The 27,184-nt window shown below is 47.0% G+C and overlaps 1 protein-coding gene across 9 annotated transcripts in view; it reads right to left on the minus strand.

Annotated features, from left to right (window-relative positions):
- Nucleotides 1-27,184, minus strand: part of myo3b (myosin IIIB) — a 1,137,435-nt gene that overhangs the window by 197,879 nt on the left and 912,372 nt on the right. For all 9 annotated transcript variants that reach the window (XM_072475849.1, XM_072475846.1, XM_072475848.1 and 6 more), the window contains 3 exons: nt 15,304-15,424; nt 7,307-7,373; nt 2,237-2,306 (listed from right to left, as the gene is read on the minus strand). In XM_072475849.1, the coding sequence (XP_072331950.1) occupies nt 2,237-2,306; nt 7,307-7,373; nt 15,304-15,424 (258 nt within the window). The remainder of the gene's footprint in view (nt 1-2,236; nt 2,307-7,306; nt 7,374-15,303; nt 15,425-27,184) is intronic.

A 27,184-nucleotide genomic window follows, 5' to 3' on the forward strand; every position in this document is an offset into this window, starting at 1 on the left:
GGAAGATGATCGGGGCTGCTGATGAAAATGACACCTCGATCTGCAAACAGCCATTCCTGCTGGCGAGATGAGCTCACCAGCAGGAAATCTCTCTAAGTGAGGCCTCGGTGGGGAGAAACTCCCCAAGGCCAATAAAAAGCTGAAGCGCCATTGATTAGCGGGGTGTTTCTTGGTGTTGTCAAGAACCCCACTAAATGTGCCCAAATGCATATTTTAACATTTGTCCACTGAATTGCGCATTCAGATTTGGAACATTTGCTTGAAATCCCCTCTCAACCTTCTCTTCTCTAAAGAGAATTTGACGTAACCTATGAATCCATCCTTCCCAACTCCTTTTACCTGCCAGGCTTCCCAAGGCCATGGAAACCCTGCCGAAGGCAATTAGAAGAGGCCTCCTTAAAAGGTTTAACCCACTAACCTACCACTTGAGTGTGAAATGATCATCTACCTCTCGCCCAGCCTCTGTTAAGATCAGAAGTGGGCGGGTTTAATGCAGGTCTGAAATTTTTAATGTTCACATTTCTCACCTGACCCAAGACCACCTGTTTTGGGGGTTAAAATTACTCCTTCATTTTCACTTGATGTACTTTATAAAATGAAATTTAATTTCAGCATACCTCAGTCAGCTCGAGCAGCTCAAACCCACTTATAATAAGGTACACAACAGATTATGAATGCCTACCTTCAGCATTGGACGAGTATCAGTACAGAATCCCACTTAATCAGAAATATGCCTTTATTGGAAAAACTATGCCCTCGTGTTAAATTAAACTAATATAAAAATGTAGTCTTACGGACAGAAGGGCGAGTCCATTCAAATGGCACTAATTGTTCCTCTCACCACCCACCCATGAACAGAAAGGTGTTTTGATTTGTTTATTTTTTTAGTAAGCGTATTTCCCAACTCCTCAGTTTGTGTGTGATTCAATTCCTACTGATAACACCACAGCAAACACCAGGTTGGGTGAGCTCAAAAAAGTTAGTTTATTGAACACACTCAAAGTCAGTGAAAAGGAAAGTCAACAATGTTTCCCACCATGCACATATGGTGAGGAGGGGGATAAAGAAAAGAAGGCTTTAAAGTCCAGAGACGACAGGGAAAACAAATACTGGTGTTATATTACTCTTTGGTAATATATCGTTACTCTTTGCTTTCTATATCCAGAATGGTCTGATGGTGTGATTCTCAAGAAACCATCAATCCTCAATTTAAAGCAAAACAAATTTAATTAATAACAAATTGATTAATATTGAGTTTGCACACTCTACAGAACTATAACTAGTAATCAACTAATTTAAAATAAAGTATTTACTAATTTAAACTACACATGCTAACTATGCTGTGATCTATCTCTCTAACACTCTGCTGTCTAGTCATTCCTGGTTCGAAGAGCCCCACGATCCTTTGAGTTCTCATATTTATAGTGGAATCTAGTGTTGCCCTCTAGTGGTTGTGTCACACTAAGATGTAATCATTAACCCTTTACACCCATCTTCTGCTCAATGGGATTGGTGGGTGGAGCCATAACCATTTCCTTGCTTACGCCTATGGTTAAAACAGCAGTCAAACCACAGTGTAATCACTGGAGACTGATCTGCTTATTTAAAGAAGAACCATGATGGGGTTAGAGCAGTATGTTTCTCTCATGTTCATTATGGAAGGCAAAATCATTGCCTATGGGACTAGTGATGGACAACCAGGTATGTTTCACAAGCAATTTTAATTGCCTGCTTGGTTCCTGTCCCTTGTATTTTATGGTTTTAAAATGTTTCCGGTTTACTGCGGATTAATCCTTTCTAAAACTAAAACTACACTGACTAAACAAGGTAATGCAAGACTGAATTTTGACATTGCCTTGCTTATCATACATGCAGGTCATTTTGTAAACATGACTGAACATTTGTCTCCATTTTATTTATTCAAGTTATAAATTGGATTTACAATTCAATCCAGACTAGCGTAAACTAGAGTCAACTAGAGACTAGCTACACCAGTCAATGATGGAGCATTTCCCCTTCCTTGCTGACTGTGTCAGAATCCTAACAATGAATGCAAATAAAGCAGTTTTTATACTGTTCCTGCTTACGCATAGAAAACAGATGGGTATGTGGACAGAGGGAAGTAATAACTTTGTGCAAATGTCCAAATATCCATAATCCAGAATATTAATTTACATATATGTTGTGCAAAGGGAAAATTGTGACCTGTAGCTCTTCACTCCAAATGTTGCCTTACCTTTCATAATTGGATGAGCTTGAGGCTGTGTTTCCTTTGGTGATAGTTGATTTGCTACCTCACCAGAAGCCTTTAAAACATTAAAATTTTAAACAATTAAATTGACCAGATATCATGTTAAATATCAATGAGGATTATAACATTCTATGTCTCATTTCAAAATAATATGATAGGTAGACCAAAAATACAGACTCTGATAGTAAGCATGCACAAACCATCAAAATCATTTTGGCTGAGATTGTCTGGTCTCCCTGTGGCATGTTTCTTGGCAGCAGGAGGCGGCCGGCCATTGGCTAGTGAAGGGATCTTCTGGTTCAGCCACTGTCAATGGGATTTCCCACTGCTGGGAAACCCGTGGTGAGGGTGCGCCATTGGCGGGACTGAAAAATCCTGCTGGCGTGAACAACAGGATGATCTCTTCCAATGGTTTCAATAATTATGTGCGCAATTTCACAGTAACTTCATTTGAAGCCTACTTGTGACAATAAGCGATTTTCAATTTTCATTTCACATTGTGCATGGCACAGCTCATGCTATTGCTGGAGGATAGGGAAGAACCCCTAAATGGGGTTCACGGCGGGCGTCGAACAGAGTGCGATGTGCCTGGCCCGTGGCACTGTACGTAATCTGGTTCACACCCTCACTGAGCGTGAACCAGATTTGCATATTTAAATTAAACATGCATTTCTGGATTATGGCTGGTGTCTCCCGGCCCCCGGGATTCACCGCCCCCTCTGGTGCAGCGTGAGGCTGGCAGGAATCACTACTGGTCCCCATCAATAAAGACCAGACGTGGTTATCACTCCAGCGTGCTCAGAGGCCTTTGGAGCCCCTGGTTGGCCAGGGACAGGGCAGGGTACTCCCCCTGGCACTGCCAGGGTGCAAAGGGCACTGTCACAATTTGGGGCCTGAAAGGGGGAATGGCCATGAAAGGGGGGGGGGGATTAAGGGGGTGGGTATGAAGGGGAACCTGAGGCGGGGGAGGGTGTGGCACTGGTTCCAGTAATGGGGGAAGGGCCTCATGCCTGCAAGTTTGGGGGAAGGGTCTTTGCCAGTGAGTGCAGGGGGGTGCGGTTGGAAGGTTATTTGGAGATTGGGGTGCCCTTTAAAAAGGTACCCCGGTCTCAGTGGCGCCGCCTATTTGGCATCTTTAGGTCCTGCACTTCCTTCCTGGCGGGAATCTCCCCAGGCTAAAATAAAATGGCTAAGCTTGGGTGGATTGCGATAGGAATCGCACTGGAACAGCTTGCAGGATACTCACCGTTTTTCCCACATGAATTGACACTTAGGGTGCGATTTACTGGTTGCGTACCGGCGGAATTGGAATGGGCACAGCCGGTAGGGCCCATGAGAGGCCTCTCCCGGGATTCTGGATGGTCATTACTGCTCGCGAGATCTAATGACAACTCGTGAGACGTTGCGATCTGGGTCCAGCCCATTGACTTGCAGAGTCAAATGAATTTAAAAGTGGGACTTCCGGTGACGGCGGGCGGGAGGCAGCCGCGCGTTGGAGGGCTCCCGTTCGGGAACGGCATTGTCAGGGGTTAATGCCCGGTCCTAGGGCCAGCGAAGGCAGTAAAAGTCGGGAGACAGCACAGAGGAGGGGAATGTTGAAGACCAGCAAAAAAACGGCCGTGAAAAAAGCGGCTGAAAGTCCGTCGGGGAGTGGAAATGTCACCGTGGGGTCAGTAAAGAAAATGGAGGCTGGAGTACCAGGGGAGGACGCAGTGCTTACGGCTGAAGGAATAACTAAGGTGATGGCTGCGGAATTCGAAAGGCAGTTTGCGAAATGCATGGAGACGGTGAGGAAGGAGATGAGGGAGGTTTTGAGTGCGCTGGTGGAGGAGGCAATTTCCCCGGCGATGACGGCGGTGGCGAGCGCAGTGGCGGAGGTGCGAGAGCAAGGGGAGGCGGTGAAGGAAGTGGAGGAGACGTTATTGCAGCACGGTGATCAACTTGCCTCGATGGGGAAGGAGATGCGGAAGGTGATGGACATTAAGAAGGATCTGCGAGGAAAAATGGAAGACCTGGAAAATAGATCAGGGCGACAGAATTTGAGGATTGTGGGGCTGCCCGAAGGAGTTGAAGGACCGAAGCCGACTGAGTATTTTGCCGTGATGCTGGCAAAACTTTTGGGGGAGGGGGAGGATCCCTCCCGATATGTACTGGCTCGGGCTCATCGGTCGTGGAGGCCTGTACCAAAGGCGAGTGAGCCGCCAAGGGCAGTGACTCTGTGCTTCCGCAGGTACAGTGTGAAGGAGAAGGTCCTGAGCTGGGCCAAGCAGAAGCGGGTGGTGCAGTGGGCTGGAGCTGGTATACGTGTATACCAGGACTTTACGGTGGAGCTGGCGAGGAGGCGGGCTGCCTTCAACCGGGTGAAGAGAGCACTGTACATTAGCAAGGTGCAGTGCAGCATTGTATATCCAGCGAAGCTGAGGGTGACTTATAAGCTCAGGGACTTTTATTTTGGAACGGCGGAAGCAGCGGAGGAGTTTGCGAAAGCAGAAGGACTGTGGCAGAACTGACAAATTGAGAAATGGCCATGTGCCGATGTAACCTCATGACTGTATTTTTTTCTTCTTTTTTGTTTCACTGTGTGCAGGTGTAGGGGCTAAAGGAGCCAATGTTGTATATATTTGGACAAGGGAAGGGATGGGACTTTCACTCGAAATGAGGGTTCTTTGGGGTGTAGGTGGATATGCGGGGTGTGTGTGCTAAAAGGGGATCTCTGGGCTTTCCTAGGGCCGAGCAAGGGGGAAAGGGACCCGGGCGGGGGCCTCCACGCTGGCCGGTTTAAGCCGGCCAGTGAACGGGAGTGAGTTGGGGGGAGGGGCTGTGGCCATCGGAGACTGGCAGAACAGGGTCTGAGTGGTCTAGCCGGGGTGGAAAGTTGGGGGGAAGGAACCGAGGTTGGGAGAAGGGGTTTTACAAGAAGTAGTGGACGGGAGGAGCTGGAGACTTGGGGCGGGGGGGGGGGGGGGGGGTGTACAACTCTTGGGTATGATGTACGGTACTCTTTCAGAGGCTGGATGGCGTTGAGTGTAGGGGGGGAGGGAGAGTGGACTCTATAGGTCAATGGTGACCATGGGCGGTCCCGGACTCCTTTTTCTTTTTCTCCTTTGTTTTCTGTTTCCACCGTGGAAGGGTTTGGTTTATTGGATGCATATATTGACAGGTGGGCCGTTGTTTGGGGTGGTGGGAGGATGGGATCATTGGTATTGTTAAGGGGATTGATTTTGTATTTGTTACCATTTACTGTTTGTGGGTGGGGTGTAAATTTTTGAACGAAAATGTGAAAATGTAGAATTTTTAAAAAATGAATTTAAAAGCAGATTTAAGTCTGCCGATGCCAGATTGAACCGGCTCTCGGGATCTATTGGCCATGCCAAGGAGATGCCAGCAGGGTGCCGTTCAACACTGGTCCCCACAAACAGGTGGCATAGCACATAGGAGGGTCTTTCAGGCGAATGGAGGCTCCAGGGTGGCTGGTATTTGGGCCGGGTGGCGCCTTGACACTGGTGCCAGCCAGGCACCCTGCCAGTGCCATCTGGATGCCAGCCTGCCAGTGCCATGGTGCCCATGTGGCACTGCCAGGCTGGCTGGGATACTGCCGGGTGACAGGCTGGCAGTGCCAAGGTGCCACACTGACATTCCGCCAGGGACTGGGCCCAGGGGTGCCCTGCCCATGTGAGGTGGGGTGCGAGGTCTCAAAGACCTCCCAACAGGTGAGTTGGGGCAGTAGGCGGAGGTGGATTTGGGGATCGCGTCGGCAGGTCGAGAGATTAGGGCTCCATTTGAAAAAGGCATCCCGATCTCTTCGGCCTCAGCAAGCCATTCCCTGCTGAGGCCCGAAATCCCAACAGAGTGCAGTTAGATAGCGGGGCCGTTCCCAGTGCCACGAACTACCTCTCCAATACCGCCCAGAATGGACTCTGTTTTTGATGGATTAAATTGCGCATTAGTCATTTTTTTAGGAGAATTCCACCCTATGTCCAAATAGTTTTATCAAACGTTTCTAAAATAACAAATTGCTCTCTTTCTCAGTCTGGGAACAGATGTGACAAGTGGAATGATCATGACACCACTGACATGCATCGGAAGTTGAAAAATTATGCAATGTATTGGATACATGTAAACAAGTTAAAACAAAGAAATGGTTATTGAAGAAAGCTTGTTATGGTCTGACTGTTAGTATGTCTGACTTGATTAAAAATTAGCTGTAGAATTAAAATAAACAAATGCACCTGTACTGTATATACATTTCCATTGCACACCTAGTTAGAGTATTACCCACAATACAAGTAATCAGTTTTGCAATTAATTCTAGTTATATGTTCTGAGTGGAATAACTTGTGTAAAATGTTGAAGATGGAAACCTGCTATTTTTTACTTAATACCCAAACCTCGGTGCTTTGGTAGTAACACACTGACTTCCTCTAGATTTAATCTATATTTTTAAATAAAAGAACAATAGGAAAGTATTACTCTGTTTAACATTTCTAACTACATACCCAAAAAGGTTTTACCTTTTAATCTTACAAATACTTAGCAGAGTTACTGGCAAATCTGTACATTTTCATTTCATCCTTTCAACATCAAGTGGTAAGCAGCAAAAACTGGATCATACATCAAAGACTATGCGGGGCTCCTAGTCACAGAGTGATTCTTCCATTTCACAGATTGAATTCAAGCAGGATATCAAAGTGCTACCAAAGAACCTCAGGTCTTTACAGAGAAAAGGGCTTTAACATCTGTAGAATGTGAAGTGCAAGACAAATCACCTCAGGGAAATGCTAGCGTTTATTCACAGCAGCAAATTTCCAGCCTTTTGATTCTCTTATTCACTGTACCACCCTGTCTCTCCACACAACCACTTCTATGCAAGCAGCCTTTTGTCTCAAAGACTTCAAACATTGCTGTAGTGGTTTCATGTTAAGATAGTTCAGCAAAGCTGCTCTGAATGCATCTCAAACCTACGCATTTAGGTTTTTGAAGCGTGTGTGCGTGCATGTGTGTGTGGATGTGGAGGGAGGGATGTGCACAATTACATTACGGCTATTTTAATTTTACCTTTTTATCTTCCTCATTTTTCTCATTAATGTCTCTGTTACGAGCTTCATTGTAACTGATGGGGCTGCTAAAAGTAAACAGACATGTGAAAGATTCAAAGGTCAAAGGAATAAAGCAGAATCTAAAAAATATCCTGAAAATACAACAGAAGAACAACCTATGCCACACTGATCAATAAGTTGCTATTATATATGCAGAATTTCTGCCAGAATGGCTTTGCTGACTTCATCAAGAACATTGATCATTGATGTGGCACAATTTGCATCAAAAGCACATTATATGTACTGAAGCCTATGCTGATCAAACTGACTTGTTCAATGACATTCAGTCATAAGTACTGGGTGTTGCGTTTGTCAGTCATACCTTACATTAGATTGAGGTAAGTGATTTTCTAGTATACTGAAAAACAGTTTATTACAAGTTTAGCAAGCAGAATTAAATGATCATTTCAGGGGGAGGTGGTGGGAAATAGTGTAGCTCAAGCCAGGCATTCAAAAATAGCTCGAAACAAAATCAGCTGTGATTTGCACTGACAGGAAGCTTCAGTTTTGTTTTATTATGTTCCAGTTTTTATATTTAAAGAGCAATGGTTGCTTAAAAAAAAACGTTTAATATAAAACTTAATGTGATCTTTTTTGCCAAGGTTTCTCTCACTGCTGTGTCAATCAGCATCTTGTATGCTGTCAGATCCTGGGCAATGACCGGCATTTTTATTTAACATTTTGAACACTAATTTTCATCGTAACAAATCTCATCACCTCTCTGTTATCTCTCAAGCTGGTATCTAGTTTCACAGGTATCAGCCACCATCCAGTTTCTTGCCCATGTTGACTGAATGGAGAGGGATGTGGTATCGTAGCCAAGCTTGTCACATCTGACATCCACAGATGTGCATTTCTAGTAGGAGTTGCTGGATCACATACATGGGACCATATATGGGACCACTGCCTGATTAATATCCCCATAACCAAGCGTATTAAGGTAAAATGTTGCAGCTCTACCCACAAATATATCAATAAAGAGATTTTTCAAATACAAGCTGGATGCCTCAAAGGAGAGGGTAGCAATTTATTAGAGGATAATCAGAACATGATATAAATGTTACCAAGTACCTGATATCAAAGCAGAAAAATATTAGGGAAGAGGTAAGTTCTTAATGGTGAAAAGTGAGATGAAATATGTAACAAATGAAGTGGTGGCGCCACAGAAGTTACAGGCTCAAGGAAGACAAGGTCCTGGGACCTGGCAGGATGCATCTGAGTGCCCTGAGGGAAATTGGGGATAAAATCTTGGAGGCCCTAGAAATTATGGGCTGGTGTGCAGAGACATTGGGTCAGCAAAAAGCTACTAAAAATAGAATCAAAAAAGCTAAGATGAACTATGAAAGGAAACTAGCAGAAAACATTAACATTGATACCAAGAGCTTCTATATGTATATAAAGAGGAAGGGAATAGCTAAGTAAATGTTGGCCCTTTAGAGGATGATACTGGTGAGGTAATAATGGGGAACATAGAGATGGCGGGGTCACTGAACCAATATTTTGCCTCTGTCTTCACTGTAGAGGATAATAACAATTTTCCAAACACTGCAGTGAATGCAGAGGAACTTAGTGCAATAACCATTACTAGGGATAATAAACTAATGGGACTAAAGGCAGATAATTCTCGGGACCTGATGGCCTGCATACTAGGGTACTAAAGGAGTTGGCAGCAGCGATAGTGGATGCATTTGATATTTCAAAATTCCCTGGATTTTGGAAAGGTCCGGTGGATGGGAAACATGCTAATGTAACTCCCCTATTCAAAAAGGGAGAGAGGCAAAAATGGAAACCATAGACCGGTTAGCTTGAACTCTGTGGTGGGGAAGTTGCTGGAATCAATCATTAAGGAGAAGATGACTGAACATTTGGAAAGACAAAGCTCAATCCACCATTGTCAGCACGGTTTTATGAAGGGTAAGTCATGCTTGACAAACTTGCTTGACAGCATTGAGGACATAACCAGCAAGGTAGATAATAAGAACCTGTGGAAGTGGTATATCTAGACTTCCAGAAGGCATTTGACAAGGTGCCGCATAAACGATTGATTCAGAAGGTGAGATCACAGGGTCTGGGGGTAGAATACTAGATTGGATTGAGGATTGGTTGATTGACAGAAAGCAGAGGGTCAGGTTAAATGGGTCCTTATCTGGCTGACGAACTGTAACTAGTGGGGTGCAGCAGGGTTCAGTCCTCAGACCTCAACTGTTTACAATCTGTATAAATGATCCGCAGGCAGGGACAGAATGTAACATAGAAAAATATGTGGATGATATTAAAATAGGTTGAAAAGCAGGAAGTGAGGAGGAGATACAGATTTTACAGACGGATATAGATAGGCTCGGAGATTGGGCCAAAATTAGGCAGATGTAGTTTAATGTGGATAGATGTGAGGTTATCCATTTTGTCCGAAAAAATTGTCAGACAAATTATTATCTAAATGGAAAAGAAATTCAAAATGCGTCTGGGCAGAGGGATCTGGGTGCCTTTGTTCATGAATCGCAGAAGTCTATATGCAGCTGCAAAATGTGATAAGAAAGGTAAATGGAATGTTAGTGTTTATTGCAAAAGGACTGGAGTATAAAAGTAGAGAAGTATTGTTGAGATTTCTGGGATAGCATGGATTTTACCGAACTGTAGCGGTGTGATGGCACCACTAATGGGCCTCTTAAAGAGTAAAAAATGTGACTGGACAGTACACTGTCAAACTGCAAAAGATTTGAAAATGGTACTGACAACACCGCCAGTGTTAGCCACACCATATTTTAACAAACAGTTTAAAGTGGCTGTGGATGTTACTGATATTGGCAGGGGTGGGGAAGGGTGGGGGAGGATTGTTGCAAGAGGATTCCACTGGAATTGAAAAACCTGTAGGATATTTATCAAGGAAATTAAATCCTCAACAATAGAAGTATTCCACCATCGAAAGGAAACCTTGAGTTTGGTATTTACATCACAGCACTTAGTGTCTTTTGTGGCTGGTAGTACTTCGGACAGTTGTCTTTACAGACCATGACCCCTTGAAATTTCTGAAAAGGTTTCAGAATTGGAACACCGGTTATATTGATGGAGTTTATTATTTCAACTACTTAACTTGAAAATTGTTCCCATGGCTGTGAGAGAGAACATCATTGCTTATGCACTATCAAGGATTTAAAAGAACTGATGTGGACCTTATTTGTGAACACTTCGGGTGTTTCCTGTTTCCGGTTAGTGCATGGTTTTGATGTTTTTAATTTTAGATAAATTAGAACTGGTGAGAAATGGAATCCACTTTTAATTATGATACTTCATTTCTAAAGAACGGGTGGTGTTACGAAGTTGGAATGAAATGAAAAGTAAAGAATTGGATAAAAAACGAAAATGATAGAGATCTGGCTGCATGGAGGACTTTTGAGACACAGATTAGTCCAGTAACAGGGTTAAACAGGTACTTTGTTAAGCAAAGTGGAGACTAGCAGTCCAGGTATCTAGATCATAACCACGCCCAATTGCAAAGCAGGGTTCTCACAAAATCCAGCTGCTGTTCAGGAAAGAAAGAAACAAGTCTGTCTGTGTGAGTTCTACTCTGAACTGCAAAACAGGTCCTCCAAAAGAGAGCTACAGGTCCTGTGTAGTGATTAGGCTGGGTTTGGCTCTTGGCATTGAAACCTATGGGATGCTGTTTTGGGGAAGGTGTATTCTAGGCATTCAGGCAAGGAGATAGATTTGGATTGGGAGTAAATTTAATTACACTGTCTGGGTTACCATTGTTGGTGTTAATCGTAAATGCTGTTCTTTACTGTTGCCTTTCTTGTTGTGTTTTATCGTTTGACAAACATCTTATTATTTGAATAATTTACATTAGTAAACTCCCCGGGTTTCATTTCTTTTCTCACATTATTTCAAATTGCAAAAATAAATAGTTAAGAGCCTGCATTCCAAATACCCCTTCTGAAATTTGGGGAGCCCCCACAATGAACATCAGCAGGATTCATAATGGTATCGATAAGATGGTGGAATGGGCAATAAGGTGGCAGATGGAATTCAATATCAATAAGTGTGATGTGGTACATTTTGATTAATAAAATTTGTAACTACACTTTAAATAGATGTGTTATGATGATGGAGAAAAAAAGACATCGAATTATTGGACAGAAATATTGGACTTTAAAAAGACCTACCTTTTATATTTTAAAATGGACACAAATCGCGAAGATGGGTGAGCATGTACAGTTAGCCACTGACAGGAATGGCTGCTGTGTGTTTATCTAAGGGATAATGGAACTCTTCCCTCTGTTTCCAGACAAGTACTTCTAATTCCAGCCTCAGGTGACTGTCTGTATGGAGTTTGCACTTTCTCCCCGTGTCTGTGCGGGTTTTCTCCGGGTGCTCCGGTTTCCTCCCACAGTCCAAAGATGTGCAGATTAGGTGGATTGGCTGTGCTAAATTGCCCCTTAGTGTCCAAAAGGTTAGGTGGGGTTCCTGGGTTACGAGGATAGGGTGAAGGCGTGGGCTTAGGTAGGGTGCTCTTTCCAAGGGCCGGTGCAGACTCGATGGGCCGAATGGCCTCCTTCTGCACTGTAAATTCTATGATCTATGATATGATCTATAAAATAACCTAAAGACTGATTACCAAGCCTGGTAAAGCCAAAGGAACATAATTGCCATCCCATCTTGAAGACACTTGATGTAATTGGCTAGTACGACTAGTTTGTTCTGTTTCCTCTTTGGAATAAACAAAGAAGGGGATTAAAAGCTTGCTGCTTGCCTGCCTGTTGACATATGTCTGTCAGTCTTTCTGTGCTGTGAGGAAAACCAGCTGGAAGCTTTCCACAGTAACCAAAGCAAGACCTCTTCAAAAATAACTATCTTTTGCACGAATATCTAAAACTCTCTCGCTGACTGTGGAAGTTAACCGACCAGCAAAAAAGGATTGAGGCTCGAAAAAGGAACTACCACACCTGAATTGAAGAATAAACTACTCATCAGCAGAAGTAAACTATCCTGAACCCAATTCATAACAGCTGCAATGCTTCATCATCTACTCCTTACAAATCAAGGACAGTTCCATACAGTATTTTATTTATAATTACTTACTATTGGATTCAATTCCTACTTCTAATCCATGAATGTAGATGCATGCATTTTACCATTTATCCTTACCCTTTTAGATCTATCTTAACTCAAGACTGGTTAAATTGGCTGCTTTTTAAACATGATCATTAGGTCTGGAAAAGGTATCCAAGGGAAAGGGGATCTGTGAGAGTAAAGCTTGTTGCTACCGGTAGAGGATGGGGTGAGTAAAGACTTGGAGCCAGTCATCCCTCCTCACCTGGGATTGTAACACTTTGGGGGTACCTAGCTGATAGTGACAAATAGAGAGGCCTTGCCTGCATCAATAACCTTTGAACCTCACCTGGGGCTGGTCATAACAGATGAGCGCTAGGTGGCGTGGATGAGCAGTGGGATGTGGGGGTTCAGGTTCATGAGCTTTTAAAACAGATCTCAAGTGGAAAAGCTCATATTAAAATCTAATAGAATACTGGATTTTGGGGCAGCGCGGTGGCGTAGTGGTTAGCATTGCTGCCTCACGGCGCCGAGATCCCAGGTTCGGCCCCGGCCCTGGGTCACTGGCCATGTGGAGTTTGCACATTCTCCCCGTGTTTGCATGGGTTTCGCCCCCACAACCCAAAGATGTGCAGGGTAGGTGGATTGGCCACGCTAAATTGCCCCTTAATTGGAAAAATGAATTGAGTACACTAAATTTATTTAAAAAAAGAATCCTGGATTTTATGGAAAGAGATACAGAATATAAAAGTCGAGATGTAGTGGTAAAATTATCTAAAACCTTTATAAAAACTACAGTTGTGAGTACTGTATGGACCTCTGGGATCTTGCAAAAGACGATTTCAGGCAAATAGGATACAGTGCAGACTTACTGGCTCCTGCCTGGTATAAATATGAAGGTTGGGCCGTTTTTTGTTCGAATAGAGGAAATTCAGGGGTGATTTAAACAAGGTGTTTATATTTGAAGGGATGGGGTACAGTTGATAGGAATACATTGTCCCTACTTTCTAAGGGAACTTGAACAATGGACCATGTGTATGATATAAAATTTAGGAGAGATAAGACAGAGGGCAGTGAAATCTTGTGGCAGCCGAGGCAGGCAGATAGAAGGCAGCAGCGCCTACGCAGGCAGGAGGCGGACTCTCAAGTGCAGGGGAGCCACTGTACACCCTGAAAACCCAGCCGCCCATCAGTGTGAGGAGGGACCCAGAAGGGGAGGCCAGCGACGGCACAAGGTTTACAGGCGTCGTTGGTCATTCAATGAAATTGCGGACACCATGTGCCACAGAAGACCGCGTCTCAGCAGAGACACAGTGTTGCACCTGTACCAAGCCCTCATGGACATGGCGCCCTGTGGAGGAGGAGGACACCTGCTCCCATTGGCGTGAAGCTCACTGCAGCCCTAAACGTTTACGTCACTTGGCCATTCCAGAGGCCAAGGGGGAGGGGGGAGAGAATCTGTGTGGCATATCCCAATCTTCAGCTTACAGGTGTATCTAGGAGGTGACGGATGCTCTGAGCGCCGGGAATCAGACCATATCACCTTTGAGCTCGACCAGGCCCACAAAGGTGACCACGCTGCAGGATTTGCTGCCATCACCGGGAAGCCCCAGTGGGCAAGTGATGGGACGCATGCCACCCTGAGAGCACCAGGGCTGAAGGGTGTGCCCCGTATTAATAGGAAGGTGTTCCAGTCTGTGAATGTTTAGATCGTGTGTGACCATCACCTCCGAATCATGCATGTGTGTGTCTACTACCCTGGGAGCGTGCATGACAGCTACATCTGGGGCACCTGAAGATCCCTGGTGTCTTTGAAGACCACCCTAGGATGACGGGTTGGTTCGTGGAGGACAAGGGCTGATGACGCCAGTGCAGAGACCTGAGACCGCGGCGGAGACCTGGTGCAATGAGGCCAATGTTGCCACCTGTGCTGTCATTGAGCGGTGCATCGGCTGCTTAAAATGCGGTTCTGATGCCTTGACCGCTGTGGCGGTTCTCTATAGTATACCCCCAGCGGATCTCCCACTTCCTGGTGGTCTGCTGTGCCCTCCACAATCTGGCACAGCAGCGGGGTGATAGGAGAAGGTGGAGGAACATGCGTTCTCATCTGAGGAGGAGGATGGGGCAGTCCAGGAGAGGATGAGCCCGAGGAGGGAGTGGAGGATGATAGACAGGTGGCGGCAAGGGTCCAACATGCCAAGAGGACCAGGAAGGGACTCACTGTCTCCAGATTCTCCTTGGAGAAGGCTGTGTCCGTCAGCTCAACATCGACCCCCCGATTTCTGTTCCTCCATTGCCTGCTCTCTCCAACCTTCTCCCATTCCTCTCCCCCCCCCCCTCCCCCGCCAATCCCCACCCAACGGGTCACCATATAAGGCCAGGAGAGTGATGATAACTCATTCTGAGGAAAGATCTGGTGCTCCTCAATTTCTGCTAATGTCTGACTTCTGTCTTTTTGTTGGCAGTGCGCTTGCACCCACCTTTGGAACAGGGTCTGCATTGGGGGCTTTTGATCTTGGACCACCGTGCCTGGGGGGCCGGGCTGGCAGATAGCAAGAGGGGTCGGGGGTGCGGACAGGCTGATTGTGAAGATTAACATGACAGTGGCTTCACATGTATGAGGCGTGAAATGTTTTAATAGTGAACGTTTCACTGTGACAGATGTCCATTCCCCCTAGCTCCAGATAATAACCCCCCCACCATTCCGCCCCCCCCCCCCCCCCGCCCCGCAGTGCCCACTCAGTGCTCCTCACTCTTCTTGATCTTTCGTGGTCTACTGCTACACCTAGGTCTGTCCCCAGGATGCATCAGAGCTGAAGGCAGCCTGCTGCTTTCCGTGCCCGGTACATAAAACACGGAATGTGATCTGTGCCATATTAAACATGCTTGGAAATAACACTAATAGCTCACCTTATTTGCTCACAGTCATTGTGGGGTCCACACGCTGTGATCTGGTTCTCTTGCTCTGTTGCCAACATGTGACTTTCTTTCAATGCTTTATATTGTTTGCGAGCTAGATATCCCCTGACACCTGTAAAAGATGATTTGCTAAAAATTAAAACTAATTTTCTCGGACCATGTGGTTTGTAAGAAAATGTCATGCAAGTGTCTGGCACATACAGGGTTAATGTGGGACCAAATGCAGAACTGCTCACATCGTGATGTAAGTAAGCACATGGCCCAGACCTGGAGGCAGTGTGGTGTTGAACAGAGATGTGTGTAGGTTTAGACATGGTGATAGCTCCTTGCTGTACTCTTTACTGTACATATGTGTATAGTTAGAAGCAGTTAATAAAGACTTGCTGAGACGCTGAAAAACTATGGGTGCGATTCTCCCCCCAAATTTCCAAGTGAATTTGTGGCGGGGTTTCATAGTTTCATAGAATTTACAGTGCAGAAGGAGGCCATTCGGCCCATCGAGTCTGCACCGGCTCTTGGAAAGAGCACCCCACCCATGGTCGACACCTCCACCCTATCCCCATAACCCAGTAACCCCACCCAACACTAAGGGCAATTTTGGACACTAAGGGCAATTTATCATGGCCAATCCACCTAACCTGCACATCTTTGGACTGTGGTTTTTAGGGAGTTTTCCACCGTTATTCAATGACACTTAGGGGCTGGGATTCTCCGAGCCTCCGTGCCGCAATCGCGCTCAGAGAATGGGTGTCAGACCCGCGATCGGGTCCGACGCCACTCCCGCGACTCTTCGGGGACCACCAACGTGCGGTCGACTGGTCGGGGGCCATTGAAAGAGGCCCCCGTGGCGATTCACCGCCGACAACTGCCCGAGTTCCCACCGGCGTGGTTCACTCATGGTTCCACCCGGCGAGAGGGCGGAGTGGCGTCTGTGGGTCCGTGGCCGCCCTGGTTGGGGGGGGGGGGGGGGGGTCGGTCACTGAGGGGGGCCTCCAGGATGGCCAGGCTCGCGATCGGGGGCCACCGATTGGCGGGTGCGCGCATTCTCTGGGGGGCCTATATTGTCGGGGCAGCCCACGGTGTGGCTCCGCCATGTTGTGCGGGGCCGCCACAGTTGACTGCGCAGCAGGAAGTGCAGGGCCCCGTTTTGGCAGCCGGAGCTGCGAGGAGCACTCCAGGGCCTGCTAGCCCCCTGCTAAACGGAGATTCACTCTGGACTTTCTCCAGGTAAGTCCAGAGTGATTCGCGCCCGTTTCCTCGCAGGCATGAATTACCAGAGAATTCCGCCCAGTCACCTTTTTGGGCCCTGGGGAGTTTAACCCGCACTTCAGGCTGGATTCTCCCGCCCCGCCCGCTGAAAGAACGCCATGGGTGAGCCGCGTAGAATGGAAAAATCCATTGACCTCAGGTGGGATTCACAGGCCGCCGGGTGAACGCTGCCCGAGAATCCCGCCCTGAGAATTTTTTTTAGCACTGGGGAGCTGAACTCAGATCGGGCCCCGATTTTGAAAGAATGCCCCGATCTCTAAGATGAGCTTGTGGGTCCCCCACAGCTCCCACTCATGGACAATGTCATCCCCCCCATACACATGACACTACCCCACATCCCGCAAATGAGGACACCCCGTATGGGGTCCCTGGGGGATACTCCGCCATAGGGTCCCTGGGGATCCACCCTCTTCAGGCTCCCCCAAGCCACCTAACAGCACCCCCTTCCTTCTAGGACCCCCACCCATCACCCCTCAACCTCCCAGAGGCCCCTACTTACCTGATTGCACTCCCCCACCCTTCAAACCCCCCTCTCCACCCTCATTTCATGGGCATGGCCCCCTCACCCCAACCCTTCGCAGTGCCATTCTGGCACTCGGGCACCATTGCACTGCCGCTCTGGCACCCAGGCAGTGCTCCTGCCAGCTTGGCAGTGCCATCCGGGCACCTTGACAGTGCCAGGGTGGCAGTACCAGCTAGGCCGTGCCAATGTGCCCACGCTCCAGGGGGAGGGCCGGGGGCCACCCTGCACTTACCATGACCGCCATGGGAGCATGGGGCGGAGGTGCTGGGAGGGCAATTGCTCACGGCACCACCATGCCAACCTCTGGATCCCTAACCCCATTCAGTGGTCAACCCTAGTCCCTGCCCATCAGCCCCACTAATCACCCATAGCCCCCACCGACTGCTGAGGGCTCCGGCTGTGCAGCCGAAGGCTATCATTAATAGGGAATTGGCTATCGTGGGTAGGTGAGCACCAGACACATGTCAAGTGGATTCCTGTGGGTGGGCGGGCCATGTAGGAAGTCATTGCCTAGCATCCCAATCACACCTTAATACCTGGACACTGTGCCCGAACACTGCGGGAGGCAGCATCACACACGTCACAGCCAACATCTGAACACCCAGGGAATAGGACACGGTTCCGGGGACAAATTCACGGCCAGAGGCTGGGTGAGCGCCATGGGGCGGGGGGGGCACTCCGTTGCTCTTTGCCTTGGCAATAGAGCCACTGGCAATGGCACTTAGAGTGTCAAGGGGTAGGCATAGGATAGTGCGGGGGGTTGGAGCACGGGGTCTCGTTATATGCAGACAATCTGTTGCTTTACATATCGGACCCATTGGAAAGTATTGTGGGAGGGGGGGGGGGGGGGTATGGACGTTTTGGAGGAATTCGGCCGGTTCTCTGGGTATAAGTTAAACATGGGGAAGAGTGAGGTCTTTCCAATCCAGGCGAGGGGGCATGAGAAGAGGTTGGGTGAGCTGCCATTTAAGGTGGCAGTGGCAAGTTTCAGGTATCAGGTCATCCAGGTGGTGTGGGGATGGGAGCAGCTAGACATTGAATTTGGTATGATTGGTGGAGCAGATGAAGGGGGATTTTAAAAGGTGGGACGTGTTCCCACTGTCGTTGGCGGGGCGGGTGCACTCCATGCAGATCACGGTACGCCCGAGGTTTTTATTCATATTCCAGAACCTTCCAATTTTTATTCAATGGAGAGAGAAATTCTGAGTTTTTCATCTGTTCGAAGGACTCCCATGCAGCACAGGACTTGCACACGTGCAGGGACAATGATAGCTGCTAGTTTTAACCCAGAGGATGGGATTGCAGAGTGCCCTACTAATTTTATTTAGGGTTACACATTTAAAAATAATTTACTTAGAATACAGCTACATAGACCAGCCAGAACAATTCTTTCCACATTGTCATCTCCTATTCTCCTTATTAACAACAATAAACTGGAAGATGCAATAAAAGGCTTCACAGTGTAACCAGCCATGGCAAACCCTGCCATGAACATCCCCACAGTAGTTCCATTAATGTGTATACTAGATGTAGAAAAAATGTTTGATAATATTACATTAAAGTAGACATGAAACAAGAAATGAGATCGGTGCAAACTGAGAGAACTGCCAGATCATGTTGCTCTGTATCTCAAAGATTTTAATGTTGAAAAGGAATATTAATGATCAAGGTTTTGCACTTACAATTTTCTCATTTTTAAAGCTGCAGTGACAGGGTACTGAAAGTTATATAAAGAAAGATGCTGAAATGTTGGTTTTCATACAGAATTTTTTGCCTTTGCTTTGTTTACCATCTTTTAATCAAATATGACCGAGAAATTTCACTCCATTTTTGCGACAATTTTTGTACAAAATAACTTTATTGGCAGCCATTAATGCTGGTTCCCTGCCCCAAAATTCATTTCCCCCAATTTACTTGTGCTTTCTGGGATCTCCATGATTGCCCATGAAGTCCCGAATGAGCTCATTTCCATCTATCATAGGTCTTCTGCCTTTACACGTGCAATGCACTCGGGGAAAGTTAGAATGCGTATTAAAAAGTGCAGCTGCTGCCAGAATCAGCTGAGAAAATCCGAAGTGCCTGTTTGTGAGCCTGGAAAGTGTGGAGAGTTTCAGCAGCAATTTCTGCAACTGGGAATTACTTTTGGCGGTTGTCTTTTTTGGCATTCTGAACAGACCTGGGCTTGCTTCAGACTGTTTCTCTAATTGCAAGACCATCAGGGTGTTTGGGTCCCAAGGCCACCAGCCCACCAACCACAGTGACAGAGTCTCAGGTATGGCATCCCTACTGGTATACACTTGTATGCCAAATCTTGGAGGAGGAGCAGAACAACATGGAGCAAATGAGACTCAGGCAGAATTTAAGGAATAAGAACCCCGCTCGATATTACTTCCCCTCATAGAATACAGAGATAACACATGTCATGAGGACTTACAGAGGAGCTGTGTATAAGCACAATAAACATCACTAAAAGAGGTATGGGGTAATCTACCACAAGCAGCATGAGGAGTTACAGAGGTGCCTGCGCGCTGCTCTCTCTGTGATTATGAAGATAACTATACCCAATATTTGTGAATCGTGTAATTACAGACCATCATGGGGGAATTTATGTAGTATCAGCCATGTGGTATGGACACTTGTTTGTCAGGAGATTGACACACTTAAAATGAGATCTGGGGAATTTAGCACTATTTGCTTCACAGAAAGGCAGCTGTAAAAAAGGGCCATCCAGTATGGTGGGCTACTGCTTTCCCAAGATCAAAAATACAGCCAGTTGCATCTATATTGCATTGAGAGCTCCTGGGGAAACATCTCTCAAAATTCTCAACAGAAAGGGTTTCCACTCACTGGATGCACAGATTATCCATGTAACAACATACAAAGGATCATGTCAGCGTTAAATATGCAGAGAAGGGCAGCACGGTGGCGCAGTGGTTAGCAAAACTGCCTCACAGAGCCGAGATCCCAGGTTCGATTCCGGCTCTGGGGCACTGTCCGTGCGGAGTTTGCACATTCTCCCCATGTTTGCGTGGGTCTCACCCCCACAAACCAAAGATGTGCAGGGTAGGTGGATTGGCCACGCTAAATTGCCGTTAATTGGAAAACATTAATTGGGTACTCTAAATTTATTTTTTAAAATATGATGCAGAGTACCTTAAATGATACTTCAAAGTTCAGTCCTCCTTGACCTCGTTATTTCACTCAGTAACTTATGGGTGACAAACTCTACCACATATAACGATATACAACGATAGAGGCTCACAGTTGGTGTGTTGCCTCCTGGGTGCCAAGGTCCGTGACGTCTCTGATCGTGTTTTCAGGATCCTTAAGGGGGAGGGGCAGCAGCCACAAGGCGTGGTACCCATCGGTACCAATGACATAGGTAGGAAAAAGGACAGGGATGTAAAACAGGAATTCAGGGAGCTAGCGTGGGAGCTGAGAGCCAGGACAGACCGTGTTGTCATCTCTGGTTTGCTGCCAGTGCCACGTGCTAGCGAGGCGAGGAACACGGAGAAAGTGCAGTTAAACACGTGGCTACAGGGATGGTGTAGGAAGGAGGGTTTCAGTTACTTGGATAATTGGAGCACATTCTGGGGAAGGTGGGACCTGTACAAACAGGACGGGTTACACCTGAACCAGAGGGGCACCAATATCCTGGGAGGGAAATTTGCTACAGCTCTTCGGAGGGGTTTAAATTAATTTGGCAGGGGGATGGGAAACTGATTTGTAGTCCATGAGGTAGCATTGCAGGAGTTCAGGAAGTTGAGGGTAGTGCAGTACTGAGGAAGGTACCAAGGTCACAAGAGTGGACCTGCAGGCATGAAGGTGGTTTGAAGTGTGTCTATTTCAATGCGAGGAGCATCAGTAATAAGGTTGATGAGCTTGAAGCATGGATTGGTACCTGGGACAACAATGTTGTGGGAGGAAGTGCTTTTTATCCCTGGTCAGTGACTGGTAAGTAGTTTTTCTGTTTTCTTTTTCTTTTCATTGGTATATTTATTTATTTTTTCTTCGTTGTTTTTTTTTGGGGGGGGGAAATTGTAGTTGTTGAAGTTAACCGAAGGTGTAAGACATGGCAGGAGATCTCAGACCCGTGTTATGCTCCTTGTGTGCGATGTGGGAGCTCAGGGACACGTCCATTGTCCCTGGTTCCTTCACATGTAAGAGGTGTGTCCAGTTGCAGCTCCTGTTAGACCGCTTGACAGCTCTGGAGCTGCGGATGGACTCACTTTGGAGCATCCGCGATGCTGAGGACGTCGTGTATAGCACGTTTAGCGAGTTGGTCACATCGCAGGTGAAAGGTACTGAGGGAGATATAAAATGGGTGACCAAAAGGCAGAGCAAGAGTAGGAAGGCAGTGCAGGTGTCCCCTGCGGTCATCTCCCTGCAAAACAGAGATACTGCTTTGGATACTGTTGAGGGAGATGGCTCACCAGGGGAAGGCAGCAGCAGCCAGGTTCATGGCACCGTGGCTGGCTCTGCTGCGCAGCTGGGCAGGAAGAAGAATGGCAGGGCTATAGTGATAGGGGACTCAATCGTAAGGGGAATAGACAGGCGGTTCTGCGGATTCAATCGAGACTCCAGGATGGTGTGTTGCCTCCCTGGTGCAAGGGTCAAGGATGTCTCGGAGCGGCTGCAGGACATTCTGGGGGGGAGTGGGGGGGGGGGGGGTGGGGTGGGGAGGGGAGGGGGGGGGGGGAGGGTGAACAGCCAGCTGTCATGGTGGTGCACATAGGCACCAACGATATAGGTAAAAAAACGGGACGAGGTCGTACAGGCTGAATTCAGGGAGTTAGGAGTTAAACTAAAAAGTAGGACCTCAAAGGCAGTAATCTCAGGATTGCTACCAGTGCCACGAGCTAGTCAGAGTAGGACTGTCAGGATAGATAGGATGAATGCGTGGCTCGAGAAATGGTGCAAGAGGGAGGGATTCAAATTCCTGGGGGAAGTGGGACCAGTACAAATCGGACGGTCTGCACCTGGGCAGGACTGGAACCGATGTCCTAGGGGGGGTGGTTTGCTAGAGCTGTTGGGGAGAGTTTAAACTAATGTGGCAGGGGGATGGGAACCGATGCAGGAAGTTGGAAGATAGTAAAATAGGGACAGAAACAAAAGGCAGTAAGGGGGAAAGTGTAAGGCAGAGAAGCCGGAGTCAAAAATCAAAAAGGGCGACAGTACAAGATACAGTGACTGAGGGGAGTTCAGTGAATAGGACCAGGAATACTAAAAGGAATAAATCTGGCAGTAAAAACATTAATGGTAAGCGACGCGGCAGGTTGTTTCATGAAGATATGGGTTCAACGACAAGGAAAATTAGGAGAAAGGTTAAGAGGAAATATAATTTAGGAGAGGTTACTGATCGAGGTGTTAAGATTCAGAACAGAGGTAAAAAAAACAACATAAGTGTACTTTACCTGAATGCCCGTAGTATTCGGAATAAGGTAAATGAGTTGATGGCACAAATCATCGTGAATGACTATGATTTAGTGGCCATTACTGAAACATGGTTAAAGGATGGTCACGACTGGGAGTTAAATATCCAAGGGTATCAAACTATTCGGAAGGGCAGAGTGGATGGTAAGGGAGGTGGTGTAGCTCTGTTAATTAAGGATGACATCCGGGCAATAGTAAGGGATGACATCGGTGCTATGGAGGATAAGGTTGAATCCATTTGGGTGGAAATCAGGAATAGTAAGGTGAAAAAGTCACTGATAGGACTAGTCTATAGGCCACCAAATAGTGGCATTATGGTGGGGCAGGCAATAAACAAAGAAATAACTGATGCATGTAGAAATGGTACAGCAGTTATCATGGGGGATTTTAATCTACATGTCGATTGGTTTAACCAGGTCAAGGCAGCCTTGAGGAGGAGTTTATAGAAAGTATCCGTGATAGTTTCCTAGAACAGTATGTAATGGAACCTAGGAGGGAACAAGCGGTCCTAGATCTGGTCGTGTGTAATGAGACAGGGCTGATTCAGGATCTCATAGTTAGGGATCCTCTCGGAAGGAGCGATCACAATATGGTGGAATTTAAAATACAGATGGAGGGTGAGAAGGTAAAATCAAACACTAGTGTTTTGTGCTTCAACAAAGGAGATTACAATGGGATGAGAGAAGAACTAGCTAAGGTAGACTGGGAGCAAAGACTTTATGGTGAAACAGTTGAGGAACGGTGGAGAACCTTCCAAGCGATTTTTCACAGTGCTCAGCAAAGGTTTATCCCAACAAAAAGGAAGGACGGTAGAAGGAGGGAAAATCGACCGTGGATATCTAAGGAAATAAGGGAGAGTATCAAATTGAAGGAAAAAGCATACAAAGTAGCAAAGATTAGTGGGAGACTAGAGGACTGGGAAATCTTTAGGGGTCAACAGAAAGCTACGAAAAAAGCTAGAAAGAAGAGTAAGATAGATTATGAGAGTAAACTTGCTCAGAATATAAAAACAGATAGTAAAAGTTTCGACAAATATATAAAATAAAAATGAGTGTCTAAGGTAAATATTGGTCCTTTAGAGGATGAGAAGGGAGATTCAATAATGGGGGATGAGGAAATGGCTGAGATATTGAACAGGTTTTTTGGGTCGGTCTTCACAGTGGAAGACACAAATAACATGCCAGTGACTGATGGAAATGAGGCTATGACAGGTGAGGACCTTGAGAGGATTGTTATCACTAAGGAGCTAGTGATGGGCAAGCTAATAGGGCTAAAGGTAGACAAGTCTCCTGGCCCTGATGGAATGCATCCCAGAGTGCTAAAAGAGATGACCAGGGAAATTGCAAATGCACCAGTGATAATTTACCAAAATTCACTAGACTCTGGGGTGGTCCCGGCGGATTGGAAATTAGCAAACGTGACACCACTGTTTAAAAAAGGAGGTAGGCAGAAAGCGGGTAATTGTAGGCCAGTGAGTTTAACTTCGGTAGTAGGGAAGATGCTGGAATCTATCGTCAAGGAAGAAATAGCGAGGCAGCTGGATGGAAATTGTCCCATTGGGCAGACACAGCATGGGTTCATAAAGGGCAGGTCGTGCCTAACTAATTTAGTGGAATTTTTTGAAGACATTACCAGTGCGGTAGATAATGGGGAGCCAATGGATGTGGTATATCTTGAATTCCAGAAAGCCTTTGACAAGGTGCCACACAAAAGGTTGCTGCATAAGATAAAGATGCATGGCGTTAAGGGGAAAGTAGTAGCATGGTGTTATAATGCTTACCATTGGCTGGGGACTAATGACAATCCCACAATCCTGTGGGAGTATGAGTTTCCCCAATGAGGGGGGGCGGAGAAATCATTAGCAGACTCCCTGTATAAATAAAGCTGGCCAGTTTGGAACTAGCAGGAAGGAGTAAGCAGCAAGTGAGGTTGCTGCTGTTGTGTATATATATGACGTGGAGATGCTCGCATTCCAAGCATTGTCTGGCATCTTTTAATCTGTCGATATATATGTTTCTGGAACAGACCTCTTCATTAACCTGAGGAAGGAGCAGCGCTCCGAAAGCTAGTGACATCGAAACAAACCTGTTGGACTTTAACCTGGTGTTGTAAAACTTCTTACCGTGTGTATATATGTTATTGTAAATAAATGTTATTTCTTTGTATCCTTGAAACTCGTGCTGGATTCTTCGTGGCCCTCACAAAACTGGCGACGAGGGGTAAAGTGAATAGCTGTCTACACTGCTGAAGCCACCTCCCTGGATTTTTGTTGGATACAGGTTGGAAGTCGTTTTCTATTACACCATGCCTCCATACGGACGTTTGGATGTTTTTGATGCTGCGCTGGAAAGCTGGAACCAGTACGCACAGTGGATGCGTTACTATTTCCGGGCAAACAATATCACCGAAAACGAGCGCCAGGTGGTCATATTGCTCACCGCCTGCGGCCCGCATACGTTTGGGGTGATTAGGAGCCTTACGTATCCAGCTGCGCCGGACACCAAAATGTCTGAGGAACTTGTGAATTTAGTGGGGCAGCATTTTAACCCAGCCTCGTCCACGATAGTCCAACGTTACCGGTTTAATAGCGCTGAGAGGACCCCAGGAGAATCCCTTGCCGACTTTCTATCCAGGCTACGCAGGATTGCGGAGTACTGTGACTATGGTGAGACCTTGTCAGAAATGTTACGCGACCATTTGGTTTGTGGTATTAACAATGCGGCCACCCAGAGAAAGTTGTTAGCTCAGCCAACATTGACTTTTCAACAGGCCATTCAAATAGTATTGTCCTGAGAGAGTGCAGAACGAGGAGTGCAGGAGATACAGGGAATGGAAGTGCATGCCTTGGGGCGCAACCCCTTCCGTCCGAAAATGTCCCTCCGCACTCCTGCGGTACCTTGGGCGAGACGACGTCCGGATCGATGCCAGTGGCTGTCGGCCATTCCTCCTCGAAGGGAGCCTTCTCCAGAACCAATGGATGAGGAGCCATGTCCGTGTCAGTCAGACTTGTAGGCGGCGACCCCGTTGCGGACACCGGTCCTGGGGGCGCCAGAGGCACCATCGTTCCGACCAAAACTGGGACCAGCCCAGGGGCCGTACCTTCCATGTGGATGAACCTGCGGCGACTACCCCTGAGGACGTGGAGACGGAGGACGACTGCCTGCAGCTGCATTGTGTGGGTCCGCGTGTGGCCCCCATTAAGCTGACAGTACGCATCAATGGTCACTCGCTTGAGATGGAGTTGGACACTGGCGCAGCGATCTCCGTGATTGCCCAGAGGACATTCGACCGCAGCAAGCAGGGTATACAGACCCTTACATTAACCGATACACAGGCCAGGTTGGCCACCTACACGGGGGAACCACTGGACATTGCAGGAACTACGATGGCCCCTGTTGTTTATGGACGCCAGGAGGGGCGTTTCCCACTTATCGTGGTACGCGGCCATGGGCCCAGCCTGTTGGGTCGGGACTGGTTGCGTCATTTGCGCTTGCAGTGGCAGTACATCCTCCAAACAGTTTCTGGAGGGTTGACTGAGGTGCGAGGACGATACCCAGATGTATTCCAGCCCGGTTTGGGGAAAATAAAAGGGGCCGGAGCCCGTATCCAAGTCGAACCAGGAACCACGCCGTGATATTTCCGGGTGCGCCCGGTGCCTTACGCCTTGCTCAAGAAGGTAAAAGGGGAGCTCACTCATTTGGAAACTTTGGGTATTATCAGGCCCGTCCGTTTCGCTGACTGGGCAGCACCAATTGTACCTGTAATGAAGCCAGATGCCACAGTTCACTTGCACGGCGACTATAAACTTACAATGAATACGGCTTCCCGACTCAACCGATATCCAATGCCTCGCATAGAGGATCTCTACGCAAAGCTTGCAGGTGGACTCTCGTTCACAAAATTAGATATGAGTCACGCCTACCTACAGTTGGAGCTGCACCCTGCCTCCCGACCATATGTAACGATTAATACACACCGGGGCCTGTATGAATATACACATTTACCCTTTGCAGTATCCTCTGCCTGCGCTATTTGTCAACGCGTTATGGAGGGCATTTTGAGAGGTTTAATGCGTGTTGCTGTCTACTTAGATGACGTTTTGATCACAGGGACGTCGGAGCAGGAACATTTGGAAAATCTGGAGGCTGTCCTTAGACGCTTTTCGGAGGCTGGAGTCCGTTTACGTTGCACAAAGTGCGTCTTTCAGGCGAAGGAAATAGTCTACCTAGGTTATCGGGTGGACCGCGAAGGTTTGCACCCCGTCGCAGAGAAAGTGCGCGCGATTCAACATGCCCCCACCCCGACTGACATTTTGCATCTTTGTTCTTTTCTTGGCCTCGTAAACTATTACGGGAAGTTCCTCCCCAATCTGGCAACTACGCTGGCCCTGTTGCATCTTCTGCGAAAGAAAAATCACACCTGGGTTTGGGGTCAGCCGCAAGAAACCGCTTTCCGGCGGGTAAAACAACAATTGTCGTTGTCTGGGTTACTAACACACTATGAGCCTGGAAAGCCTTTGCTCATCACATGTGATGCATCCCCGTATGGTATTGGGGCCGTCCTGTCCCACAAGATGGAGAACGGGGCCGAGCGGCCGATAGCTTTCGCCTCCCGCACATTGACTGCAGCGGAAAAAAAGTACGCGCA

This window comes from Scyliorhinus torazame, chromosome 2, assembly GCF_047496885.1.
Source record: "Scyliorhinus torazame isolate Kashiwa2021f chromosome 2, sScyTor2.1, whole genome shotgun sequence".
Classification (NCBI taxonomy): Eukaryota; Metazoa; Chordata; class Chondrichthyes; order Carcharhiniformes; family Scyliorhinidae; genus Scyliorhinus; species Scyliorhinus torazame.